Source organism: Lipotes vexillifer, unplaced genomic scaffold (assembly GCF_000442215.2).
Source record: "Lipotes vexillifer unplaced genomic scaffold, Lipotes_vexillifer_v1.1 scaffold713, whole genome shotgun sequence".
Lineage (NCBI taxonomy): Eukaryota > Metazoa > Chordata > Mammalia > Artiodactyla > Lipotidae > Lipotes > Lipotes vexillifer.
Window position 1 is genome coordinate 684,897 of NW_006773157.1, and position 13,487 is coordinate 698,383.

Genomic DNA, 13,487 nt, shown 5'->3' on the forward strand with positions numbered 1-13,487 from the left:
CACCAGGGAAGCCCCCGGTACCCAAAAAAAAAAAAAAAAAAAAAAACCACTGACACAGAGTGCAGGGAGAGGCCACCCCAAGCCAAGACCCTGTGGGCCTGCCCTCTGTCCCTCCCGCTCCGCCACTCTAGCCACGGCCCCAGGGGACAGCCCTCTGCAGGCCCCAGGTCAGCCATACCGGTTTTTAAGGTCCCTTCTAACACTGTCCCTCTGTGGCTCAAGTACCCTGCTTCTGCCTTGGTGGTCCTGTCTCTGGGCCCCTCGGGGCTGGGAAAGGGCTTGGTTAGATGCAGACTCTGTGGAAGCGAAAAGTTCTCCCGAACACGCCCCCAGGGCCCTGGTACCCTGAGCCTAGCCCCCGCATTCCCACCCATCCCTGCCCTGTTTCCCTGAGGGCCACCAAGTTCCCTCCTGCTCCTGTGTGTGGGGTCTCAGGTTGGCCTACGTCTTTTCATCAGACTGGCCAGTGAAGGTGATTGCTGAGGTCCCAGCTCTTTCACTGCCTGCCTGGATGATCTGGCTGGAGGTGGGGTTTGTGCCCTGACAGCCCCCTTTCCACCAGGGCCCACCCCACCCCTGTCCCCCGCTCACCTGTCCCCAGATCGTTCGTACCTGATGGTGTTGTCGGCATCACAGGGGCAGGGCAAGCTGCAGCCTGGGCCATGCAGGCCCTCGGGGCACAGCCGCTCCTGGCAGCGTGGGCCTTTGTAGCCAGGTTCACACTTGCAGGCACCGGTGGTGGGTGAACACTGACCCCCGTTGTGGCAGTCACAGCGCAGGGAACACTGGAAGCCAAAGGTCCCGAAGGGGCATTCCTCTTGGCACCTGCGGGATAGCAGAGGAGGGTGAGGCTATGCCCCCTCACCTGCCCTTCCAGATCCACCCAGCATGTACCACCCCTGCCTCCAGGCCTAGGCCTGGGCCTGGTGTGCTGCACCTCCTCACAGCCTCCTCCCCTCTTTCCTCTCCTCCTCCAGGAAGTATTCCGTGGTTTAGTCACCCCACTCCATTCCCTCCTCCATGCCAGTTCCCCTCAGTCCCCAGGACTGAGTTCATACTATCATATTTCATTGATTATACACCTTATGTGTTTTTTTTTTCATTTTTTGATTGCAGTAAAATAAGTATAACATAAATTTACCATTTTAATTATTTTTAAGTGTACAGTACAGTGGCATTAAGTACATTTATATTGTTGTGCACCCATCACCACCGTCCATCTCTAGAACCTTTTCATCTTTCCAAACTGAAACTTCTGTACCCAGTAAACAACAAACCTTGTTTTAAAAATATATTCTAACATCTCTGAAACCAGTTAAGTCTTATAACTGATGGCATATCATAGTTTAATTTTCAGTGTTTTTCATTCTTAGCAATATATAAACTAATGATGCATCTCACAATCGGTGGCATCTCAGATTTGATGAAATAGGGTAATTTTATTTCTACTCATTGTCTCTGTTCTTTGAGTCTTTCAGACAGATGTACAGTCTCTCTTTGCCATATGGGAGACGACCCTCTTCCACCAGTGTCAAGTTTCCCCACGAGTACAAGATGCATCCTCCTTTATCAGACTGGAGAATCCCCCAAGACAGGGACTATTTCCTCTTCCTTGGACGGGGGGTTCCCTCAAGGCAGGGGCTGAGCCTCTTCCATCAGCCGGTGAGCCCCCCAAAGAAGAGGACCTGGCCCCCTTTGCGACCTGCCTCTGCTGGGGCCTGGTACTTGGAACTCCCAGCATAATGATAATTATTTGACTCATCAACTGACATCCATTGGTTGTGGGTCCTCTGTGGGTGGGTGTAACCTCCACTGCTGACTGCCTAGCTTCCTGGATGTGCCCAACACCCCTCACCCCAGCCCAGGGATATTCCCCAGGGGATGTAAATTCATCGTCACAGCAATAAATTAAGGGGTCAACCTGGGGGCATATGGGGTAAAAGAGATGGGCAACCCCTGCGTCCCAGAGACAGACAAACAGCAATGGCCTACGGACTCTGGGGTTTTGGATTAACCGCATCCCCACGCTGCTTCAAAGGTGCAGAGGATGGGGAACTGACTTTACAGCTCTGACATCTGCTTCCTCATCACAAAAATGGGAGGATAATAACTAAACCTCACCAGGTGTTTGAGGATTAAATGAGGCAACGTGTATAAACACTTAGAAAGGTGCCCCATGCGTGGTAAGGGCTCAGTAAGAAGTGTTAGTTCTTATTATTACTCTTGTTAATACTGTTTTCTATAGTTCTCCTAACAGAGCCCTTCTGGCATGAGAAAGCTCAAAGGGAAGAATTCCAAACGTTAACATTGGAGTGGACTTGAGGAATTACAAGTCGTTTAATGATTATGTCTTCCCATTTTCAGGTTTTCTATGTATGTTCTACAATAATCAGGGCAGAGGGTAACAATACAAGATGTTTAAAAAAATACTGCCTTGGGCTGCCCTGGTGGCGCAGTGGTTGAGAGTCCGCCTGCCGATGCAGGCGACACGGGTTCGTGCCCCGGTCTGGGAAGATCCCACATGCCGCGGAGCGGCTGGGCCCGTGAGCCATGGCCGCTGAGCCTGCGCGTCCGGAGCCTGTGCTCCACAACGGGAGAGGCCACAACAGTGAGCGGCCCGTGAAAAAAAAAAAAAAAAAAAAAAAAAATACAGCCTTAGCGTCTTTATTAACTCTTGGTGAGTCCTGAGTTGGAAGCAGTGTTTTCCACCACACACCCAGATCGTCTTCCTACAAATCTTGCTGCATTTTAGTCAGTTTGAGGCCTCAGCAAGGGAAAGAACAGAAAAGAGAGGGAGGAAGAGGAAAGAGAGAAGGGGATAGAGAGAGAAGGAATGGGAGGTGGAAGACAGCAAGGAGGAGAGAGTAGGATGGAGGAGGTGAGGAGGGAAGCCAAGGCGGAAGGGGAGGACACAGCGCGGTGAAGAGCTGTACAACTGCCGCCTGGATTGCCAGCCCCTGTTTGCCTCAGAATGGATTTCCCCAGAGGTCACTCAGGTTGCCTCTCCTGGATGTCTCAGACACCAGGGGAAGAAACCCCAGCCTGGAGACGCCTCTGGATTCCTCCTTTTCACTGGAACATTCCTTCTCTCTCCCATCCAGCAGGACTGGGTACAGCCCTGGACAGTGAGCTCCCTTCTCTGAAGGGCACGTCCTGCCCCATCATATTTACAAAGGGACTGAGTCCACAGCCCCGGAAAAAGAAGCTAGAAATGAAATATTGACAACCTAATCCATTTACATAATCAGCCTCTTTTTTTTTTTTTCCTACCCACAAGTTAAACAACTTATTTATTTAGAGATCAAGCAACGACTGCTAATGAATTTTACACAAAGCACGCTAATAATGGGGCCTGTGGAACAGAAGGGTAATCACAGCAGGATTTAGTTTTCTCCTTAAACATCCTTCCTTTGCAACCTATCAAGCTTATGTGTCCGATACTGCCATTAACAACCAGATACATTGCTCAATTAAATTACAAAATGAGCTGCAAAACCCTCATTATGTTTCATGTTTAATTTCACTGGATTCTGCCTATCCGGGGAGGCCTGCATTATCATACCCTCTCAACTTTAATATGCTTGCAGTGCTGTGGGCTGGGTTCCTGCAGCTGTCACCTACAAAATAAATGGAGGCAATTTTACAAAATATTAAACACCAGGCAGCCCGTTTAGGTGGGAAACCCAAATGCTACCGGGCCCTTCTAGGAATTCTTCTGTAGATGGCTGACGAAGCTTGCCTGAAGACCCCGAGGCTTTTGGGGTTTCTCTCTGCCTCAGGATCATGGGCTGGACCCCAACAAGAGGGACTAGGGGTATTTCTCCATTTGGTACATCTTGGCACCAATGAGGCTGGATCCGCTGGTGCTGAGTCCAGTCAGCTGGAACCTTGGGCCCGCTTGTCTCCAACAATGAATGGGTTGTATTCGCTCTCCTGTGAAGTGTCCAGAAACAAAGGCTCCTGTTCCTGCTGGCTCATCCCAAATGTCTACTTATCCAGGGAGATGGTGAGGATGGGAAGGTGGCTCAGTGCTTTAGTCCTGCCTCCCTTCTCCACCTAGAGATGCAGTCTCCAACAGAGGTCAGAGAGGGATGGATCCCCAGATGCCACACCCCGCATTCTGTGCCAGGGATGCTCACGGAGATGAACACTGCCTCACAAAGAGATCAGATCTGGCTTAAAAGACTTCAGGCTGGGGGTATGCAAGCCTAAAGCTAAAAACGGAAAATCTCTTTTCTGGACCACTGAGGACTTGGGGCTGACTCCAGTGAGAGCTGGAGGGGCGCAATTATGTTGGTCAGAGCCAGAAGGAGTCATTGGTTAATTCAGGCCTGCTTCCTGCTTCCTGCTGTTACCTGGGCAGGGGAAGCAGAGTAACAAAATCCAGGGCCAGAGGTGAAGCATGGATCCCACAGAAGCAGGCAAGGGTGTGACAGCCTCCTCTCTACTGCCCGTCTCTCCGCTCAAAGAGACACACGTGGTTCAGAGTGAGAGGGAGGGGACTCGTCCTGGTTCTCTGGACAAACGTCCTCCGCCAGCTCTGAATCCACTCACCGTCAGACACCTTGACTGCCGTTTCTGCTCCTTCTAGAGCGCCTGCCCTATCATCGTGGAATCTTTCTTACCATGGCAAGTGTGTACGTCTGGTAGTCCCTCCGTTATATGTTTTGTGGGTCATCCACTAAGGCTGCAAGGCTGGTTTAATACCAGGACATTGGTGCCCTTGTTCAGTCTGCTCTCAGGCCACAGGCCTTCAGAGGATGCAAATTGACGTCAGTATCCTTTTGGCAGAACTCACGTCAGGAATAAAAATCCACTTCTAAAAGCAACTGTGCAAAATGTGTGAACTGAGTTTGCACGCTCAGCTTCCTTGGCTTATCGGTGCCACTGCCTCTCTCCAGGAGGGCAGCAAGTAGAGAGTGGTGGTAGGTGCCCACCCCCTTCCCCAGGTGAGTCAATGCAAGTTCAGGGCTTGGGTCACTGGGCTGGGGGTGGGGGTGGGTACCCTCAGCAGGCTGAGGGCCAGGAAGGATGGGTTGGCAGAAGGACTCAGAATGCTTTTTGAGAAAGGAACAGGAAAGCTGGCAGAAGGTAGCCATGGACCGCTAAACCTGAGCTGTTCTCTCCAAGGCTGCTGTGAAAATGAGTATTATGCACATCAAGGACGAGAGTTAACAGCTTCCTTACCTGTCCCCCATGTATCCGGCTGTGCAGTGGCACTGCCCAGTCACGTGGTCACACTGCCCTCCATGGTGGCAAGGACAGTCCTGGCTGCAATTCTGGCCGAATGTCCCTGGTGGGCAGGGCTGGGCGCACACTGCTCCCTGCAACACAGGAGGGAAGACATGCAGAGGTGGTGCTGCTGAGATGCAATCCTGAGGCCACCTTCTTCTAGAATTAGCACAGTTGCTGCAGCCCAAGGGACCACGCCATTCCCTCAGTGGGACCCTCTCCCCAGTCACAGAAGCATAGAAAGCGGGACACCATGGCTTCAAGCTAGAGATGGGCCGACTGAGGCCAATGGGCTCAGCTAATTATTCAGCACACACTTACTGAGTGCCTGTTGTATACCAGGTCCTGTGTTAGACACTAGGGATACGAAAATATGAGTAAGACTCAATTTCTCTCCTCCCAGTATACTAGGGAGAGAGACAAGAAAGCAGGTAACTAGCGCACGGTGCTAGGTGCCCTCACACCGATAGACAATAAAGTGCTGAGGAAAAACAAAGCAGCGGTGTGATTAAACATGGTGGTCTGGAAACACGCATTTATCTCTACATCTTTCCCAAACCCAGCTAAGAGGAGAGTAAAGGGAGGGGGGGGGAACGTGCAGACCTACAAGGAGAAAAGGAAGGGGAGAGGGGACCGTAGAGGACAAGAGGTGTCACGTGGTGGAAGATGGACCGGCAGATAGAGGAGCAGAAACTGCTGGGGTTTCTGCTTTCTCAGCAATGCCAAGTGCCTGCAGAGCACGCGTTGCAAGACAAAGCTCAGAAGAGCTCAGGAATCAGAGACACCAGGGGCCTCTGAAGGCCAAGGTGCACGTGTGGGGAAATAGGGGGACGGTCTGAAAGTTTATAAAAGAGGGAATTAGACCCCAGATTTTTACTCCCATTTCAAATAGCCAAGTGACTTCCCAAGACTGACAGTTTACTTTTAGGGATCTGTATAAGGCTTCAGACACAGGGACACCAAGCACAGCTAAGGGGAGTGGGGCAACAGAAATGGAGATCTCCTGAGACCTGACTGCTGAACAGACCCTCTGCTCTCTTCCCCTGCTCAGCTCCTACGATGCTAGTGACCAGACTCTACTCCCTCTGTCAGGGTTCTGGCGGATTCCTTTCCGGGGAGACTGAGAAGAAAGGCCTATAAGTAATGATATTTGAGAGTTCCATCAGTCAACAAGCCTGGCATCTCCCCCTGCCCCCTAGGATTCCAACCAGCTTTTCCAAGGATCATGGTAAAACATGAACAGGAAGCCAGGGATCACCAGATATTTGAAACGAGGCTCTAGCAAGTTGGGAGATGGCAGTAAAGCACATTACGTAGAAATATGGAGGGAAATGCCAGAAGAAACACCTAAAAGATTTGAAGCTGGTACCTTTCAGGGGACGGACTTGTGGCAGGTCTGGGGGGTGCAGAGGACTACTTCCCCCTCCCTCCAGTAGAAGCCTTGTGGTATTAGATACTGTGTATAATTTTTAAATTATACATGTGACTCTTAGATCTTTATCAGACAGAAATCTAAACTTACTCTTGTCTCCTGCTGCCCTTCCAGCCTCTCCCATACCAGAGACGGTCCTTTTTCTTATGGAGATCAAGGATTCTCCCACAATTAATTAATCAATTAGTTCAACACACAATTATTAAGCACCAATAACTGCCAACCCCGAGGAAGCTAGTTTAGGCAGGAAAATCCTGCTGACCCGGGTCATCTATCAATATCACCCAATCTACTTGTAATGAATTAAGTGGGAGGCCTTTTCGCTCAGATGTCTCCTCTACACTTAATAAGTCAGACAGTGCGGGGCGGGGCTGGGCGGGGCAGGGACGGGGGACTGAGCAGCAGAGGCAGCAGCCCTGGGCGGTGGGATGAGTGTGTATGTGAGGAGAGGGGCAGGGAAAAGCTACTGAGACGAGGGCATCCGTCTTCTTCCTGGAGGTGGTGGGGTTTACCTGGGCTTTGCCTTTCTCACTGTACCCCACAAGCTCCAGGGATTCTTGAGGGAAGAGATGAGTCTTTCTGGCCACCATCTGAGCCAGTCTTCTGCGGTCCTGGACAAGGACATTCTGACCCTGAAAAAACATTCTGAGCCATCCTGGGGGCTGTGCTTATACCTCCTACCTCTCCATCACGGAGCACTGTGGGGTACCCTGTACCTACACACACACACACACACACAGACGCCCATATACACCATCCACCCTGTTAGAATGCAAACTCCCTTTCTCTTCAGAGTTTCTGAGACATGACCAGGGCCCCCTAAAGAGGCCAATAGGAAAGCTTGCTTCCTTTCAACACTTCCTGGGGAAATCAAACATCCTTGAGACTTTTTTGGATAGGAGGGCGAGCACTTCTTTGAGCCTCTGCTCAGTATTCCCCAAATGCAGCACCCCAGGTCCCTGTAACCCTAAACCCCTCCTCAGGCTCGAGCTCCTGGGGCCTGAAGCAATCTGTTACCTTGGAAGGACTGCTGCCTGGTGCGGTGGGAAGAACGGTAGACTCAAAGTCAGGACTTGGGCTCAACCCCTAGTTCTACCTCCTTCCAGATGGCTGAGCGAGGACAAGTCACGTGATCGTTCTGAGCCTCGGTTTCCTCATCTAGAAAATGTGAGTGGGAACCCCCAGTCTCCCAGGTGGTTGTTAAGATTCAGTGGGATTAGAGATGTGAAGGAAGCTTCATCAGTATTAGAGATGAGCAGGCCCTTCACTAATATTAGTTCAACCCAAGCAGACACCAGACGTACAGGTGGTGGGAGCCCAGTATCACCTGGGACAGAGAAGCATGGGGGAGAACCACATAATTAATTGGTTACTGCTGGTTGGAAGAACAGCTTTTTGGGGAGAGGTAGGGGGAGAGGACAGGCAGGAAAGTATCAGCTTGAGAGGGCTGTGGTCTTATGGTTTCTTTCCTGCTACTATGAGCTGAATTGTGTGTCCCTCTAGATTCATATATCCTAACCCCTGGCAACTTACAATGTGGCTTGAGAGAGGCAATAAAGTTAAAATGAGGTCATTAGGGTGGGCCCTAATCCAATATGACCCATGTCCTCATTGGGAGAGGAGATTAGGACACACACAGGTGCAGAGGGAGGGCCATGTGGAGATGCAGGGAGAAGACAGCAATCTACAAGCCAGGGACTGAAGCCTCAGAAGAAACCAACCCTGCCAACACCTTGGTCTCAGACTTCTGGCCTCTAAAACTGTGAGAAAACAAATTTCTGTTGTTTAAGCCACCCAGTCTGTGTTACTTTGTTGTGACAGCCCTAACACACCTGCCCTACAGTCACCTGAAAGCGTATCTCCAAGTGCAGTGGGATCTCAGGCTGTGTGGCATCTAGAAGGTTAGAGATGAGGTGAGACAACAGTCCTGCTCCTCTCGGGACTGGTTGGATCAAATGGTTCTGTCAAAATCTGGAAACCAGCTGCACTTAAAGAGGACCATGGCTAAATGGAGCATAAAAAAGGAGGGGGCCGGGCTTCCCTGGTGGCCCAGTGGTTGAGAGTCTGCCTGCCGATGCAGGGGACACGGGTTCGTGCCCCGGTCCGGGAAGATCCCACATGCCTCGGAGCGGCTGGGCCCGTGAGCCATGGCTGCTAAGCCTGCGCGTCCGGAGCCTGCGCTCCGCAACGGGAGAGGCCACAACAGTGAGAGGCCCGCGCACCGCAAAACAAACAAACAAACAAACAAACAAACAAAAAACCCAATCCAATCGAAAAATGGGCAGAGGACCTAAACAGACATTTCTCCAAAGATGGCCAATAGGCACGTGAAAAGATGATCATCATTGCTAATTATTAGAGAAATGCAAATCAAAACTACAATGAGGGATCACCCCACACTGGTCAGGATGGCCATCATTAAAAAGTCTACAAATAGGGCTTCCCTGGTGGCGTAGTGGTTGAGAGTCCGCCTGCCAATGCAGGGGACACGGGTTCGCGCCCCGGTCTGCGAAGATCCCACATGCCGCAGAGCGGCTGGGCCCGTGAGCCATGGCCGCTGAGCCCGCGCGTCCGGAGCCTGCGCTCCGCAACGGGAGAGGCCACAACAGTGAGAGGCCCGCGTACCGCAGAAAAACAAAAACAAAAACAAAAAACTCTGGCAAATCTCTGCCTGCCTCAATAGGCCCTGCAGCCATCCCTCCTGCTGTCCACCCCTCCACACACACACCATGACCTTGTCGTTCACAGCCTCTGGAAAGATCCCACTCCTGCACAGCAGCCCTGTCCTTCCTGGCTTTGCAAAGCCTCAGGCTCCAGGGGAGGCAGCCGGCTACGTCACTGAGCTTCCCCTGAAACGGGAAAGTCAGCCTCCATGACTCACTGCTTCTGAGGGGCTTGGGACTGTGGAGAGTGGGGACACTGACAGGGGGAGCATACTGGCTAAAAGGAGGCTGTGGCTTCTCTGTGGCATCCAGGGACATACAAAAAGCAACTGTAGAGAACTCCAGAGCTTGCAAGGCACATTGGATGGGCACTGCCTCATCTGAGCCTTCTGCCAACCATGCTGCTATGAAGGGCAGGGCTGTTTTTTTTTTTTTTAATTTTTAATTTTTTAAATTTTTTGGCCACACCGCGCTGCATGTGGGATCTTAGTTCCCTGACCAGGGATCAAACCCGCGTCCCCTGCATTGGAAGCATGAAGTCTTAACCACTGGACCTCCAGGGAAGTCCCAGGGCTGACGGTTTTCATGCCAGCTTTGCAGACAGGGAAGCAGAGGCTAGAATAGCCGAGGGCTTTTTTCAGGGTCAACATTGGATATGAGGCCTGATGTGATGTGATAAATCTCATCCCCCTTTCCCACAATGGTGGTTCCCGGACAAGAGACCTGGATTGGTTGAGGCTGCATCAGAATCACCTGGAGCACTTGTTAAAATACAGATTCCGGGGCCCACAGAATCAGAATATGTGTATGTGTGTGAGTACAGAGGTTGGAGGCTGGGAATCTGAAGTTCTATAAATGAAGCTGATTCATACCCTGCTCTCTCCCTTCCCCTGCACCACCCCAATCTTTATACCGTGCCCTTTTCACCACATTTCAGAGCCCGGAGCAGCTCAAGTGAGTCCCTATGCTGAAAGACAGAGACAATTCATGAGAATAATTCAACTCCTTTGCACATGAGGGACCACAGGCTCAGAGAGGTTAAGTAACTTGCTTCAGGTCACACAGCACTTAGATGGGAGCCCTGGGATTCAAAGCTGTGTCCATGACACAACTGGCAGTGTCTAATGATGCCCATGACCATGAAGAGGAGGCAGGGTATTCAGGGTGCGAGAGGAATTTAGCCCTCCAGGGTACATGTGAGGGATGCTCAGACCTCTTACAGGGCCCCACCCAGATCCTGCAGGTCCACCTACCATCCAGCCTGGGGGGCAGGCACACTCGCCAGTGATGTGGTGGCAGGTACCCCCATTCTGGCAGGGGCAGCGCAGCTCACAGTGAGCCCCGTGGCTCCCAGGTGGGCAGAGCTCCTCGCAGCTGCGTGGGGAAGCAGAGGCGTTAGAGGCAGCTGCATGCAGATCAGGTCACAGGGCCCTAGTGCTTGCAGTCCCAAGGCTCCCGGGCTCCCTAGAAGTTAGTGAGTTCACAGTCAGTGTGAACTATACTAGACACAAGGCCAGGAGAGGGAAAACAGGGCTCAGATACAATGGACTGGAAGGTTGTGTGCTTGGACCAGTACCTGGAGGATGACGTAAGCGCTTTTAGGGTAAAGAAGAGGGCTCTACTGGGAGGGAAAGCTGAGGAAGGCTTCCCTAGGAGGGAGACATTTCACTTGAGTCTTGGAGGTGAAGTTAATTTCACTGGGAGAAGGGGAGGAAGGGCATGCCAGGCAGAAGGAACAGGACAAGCAAAGGCCATGAGACGTAGCCATGACTCCAGTCTTCATATTCTGCCTAAGTTCAGAGAGAGGGAGCATCTGGGGCATGCCTCCACCCTCTTCCAGGCTTTCAGCTACCACAACAGGCTTCTATTCAGGGACTATCACTGCTGAGATGCAGGGAAAGATTTGCCTGGGGTCTTGGTCTTGGGCCTTAGCCCAATGTTTGGCCCCTGGAGCTGTGGCCGGACACTGGGGCAGGGGACACACAACATCCATCAAAGATGTACCTGCAGCCAGAGTCCTTGGGTGTCCCCCTCAGGATCTAGGGCTGCTGGGAGGCCACTGAGCCTTTGACAGGGTGGAGAACTTCCACCTTGCCTCTGAAGGGGCCTCAACTAAGCAGTCTTGGGGGCTCCTGTCCATGCAGCCTCCGCCTCCAGGGGACTGGAGTGAGGGGCTGCTTGGGGTCTGAGGGGAGAAGGTCAGGGAAGAGGAACAGGGGCAGTAAACTCCCCGAATCTGTGCATGGTATCTGCCCAGGGCCCTCACCCCACTCTGCCTCAAATGGCCTGGAAGGGTCAACAACGGCATTTGGGTTACGATCAGAATTCCAAACTGAGGTCTGGGGCCTGGACCAGGGAGGGCCTCCTGGGAGGAGGTTAGCCAGCTCCTCTGGCCATGAGAGCCTCCATCAGAATGTGCCCTCCCAGCTCGCACCAGTCCCCCTGGGGCCTGGACAACAGGGATCTGAGGGTGTGGGCGAGGCCCGGGCGTTCAGCCTCTGCAGGACTTGGGGTCGGAGCGCAGGAGATTTTACAGCCAGGACTATCTTGACCCTCCAAGTGTTTCCCGATCCTGCTCTCCCAGCCGCCCCGGGCTTTACTCACTAGACACCAGTATAGCCGGGCGAGCAGAGGCACTCGCCGGTGCGGGGATCGCAGCTGGTGCTGTGGCGACACTGGCACGGCAGCTGGCAGCCCTTGCCGTGGGTGCCAGGTGCGCAGAGCTCCTCGCAGCGCCAGCCTCGGAAGCCGGCAGCACACACGCAAGCGCCGGTGATGGGGTTGCACAGGGCTCCGTTTTGGCACTGGCACCGGTTGCTGCAATGGGGGCCCCAGTGGTCGCTGTCGCAGCCTGCAAGAGAGGAGCGGGTCAGGGCAGAGGGATCCCCGTGGACTGTGCTTGGGATGGGGGCTGGAAACAGCCTTCCCATCTCTGCATTGCTCTTCCCTGGATAGGAGGCGGCAAGGGGTTTCTGGATGGAAGTTTTGGCGCTTCATAGCTCCATCAGCTCCTTGCCAACCCCCACTCCACCCCCAAATAATCATCCAAGCTCAGAAGCTTCTTTCTTCAATGCGTCTCCCAGTCAGGGTCATTCCATTCCAACCACGCCTCTCCAGAGCCCCCTCTCCGGTACTGAAAGTCTGGAACCACAGGTTATTTTACCTTTGCCGAAACTCTTCTTGGTTGGCTCTCTCTTCCTCTCAGCCAGGCCCTGTCTCTTCCAGGGTGCCTCCCCTCTTCTCCGTGACCCTCCTCCCCTTCTTGGTGCCTCCCCAGCCCAGCTCCCATCTCTCTCTCTCTCCATCTCTTCCTGAAACATTAGTTCTTCTCACCTCTTGCATCTCACTCTCTGTGAACAAGTCTTCTAACGCCCTGCCCCTCCCCCGGCTCCATCTCCCTGTCACCGCCTCCACCCCCATCTCTCTTTCTTCCTGCGTCTCCCTAGCAGTAATGCCTACACCTCCTGGCTCCTTCATCCTCAGTTCAATTTCATTATTTTCCAAGCAGCCAACTTCAGAAGGAGCAGGAAAAAAGAAATATTTCCCTGGGAGGTGACAGACAGCCTTGAAGATCTTTATATGTAATTAAATGTTTCAAAGAGTGATATCTGAGCCAGCTTTGTAGCAATTCACACTCTGCGGCGGGGTTGGGGGGGAAAGGGGCTGAATGGCAGTCCTCAGGTAGGTCACCCAGCCTGCTGCCACTTCCTAGTCTGACCCTCGCTTGATGCATACAAGACACACAACAGCAAGACATCCTTCAACTATAGCCTCATTCACTCAAATCCTGGAGTAGAGGTGCGTGTGGAGTTCAGGCAAGGACAGGCATAAATAATGTACTAGGAGATGTTCCATGGAGAAAAAGACTGCTCCCAGCTAAGGAAGCAGGCAACATTTCCTGGAAGAGAAGCCATCTGAAGTGGGCTGTAAAAGATGTCTCCCTTGTCTGACAATCAGAGTGACTAACTGTCCCAGTTTCACCATTGAAAGTCCCTCATTCTGAGAAATCCCAGATGGAAGAATCACTCTAGCAGCCCCACCAGCCCTCCTGCATATACTTCCCACTTGCTGACCAGGGTCAATTGGTCAAAGTCATGGAAACTGTCCATTACTTTTAGTAGATGGAACCACACTAGGCCTGGAATCCCAATCACCCTATC

At 52.4% G+C, this 13,487-nt stretch overlaps 1 protein-coding gene across 1 annotated transcript in view; it reads right to left on the minus strand.

Annotated features, from left to right (window-relative positions):
• The window catches only part of MEGF11 (multiple EGF like domains 11), a 247,823-nt gene that overhangs the window by 73,112 nt on the left and 161,224 nt on the right, over window positions 1-13,487 (minus strand). Inside the window, exons 5-8 of the mRNA XM_007448126.1 lie at window positions 11,932-12,178; window positions 10,581-10,701; window positions 5,188-5,324; window positions 613-825 (exon numbers count right to left, since the gene is read on the minus strand). Of these exons, the coding sequence (XP_007448188.1) occupies window positions 613-825; window positions 5,188-5,324; window positions 10,581-10,701; window positions 11,932-12,178 (718 nt within the window). The remainder of the gene's footprint in view (window positions 1-612; window positions 826-5,187; window positions 5,325-10,580; window positions 10,702-11,931; window positions 12,179-13,487) is intronic.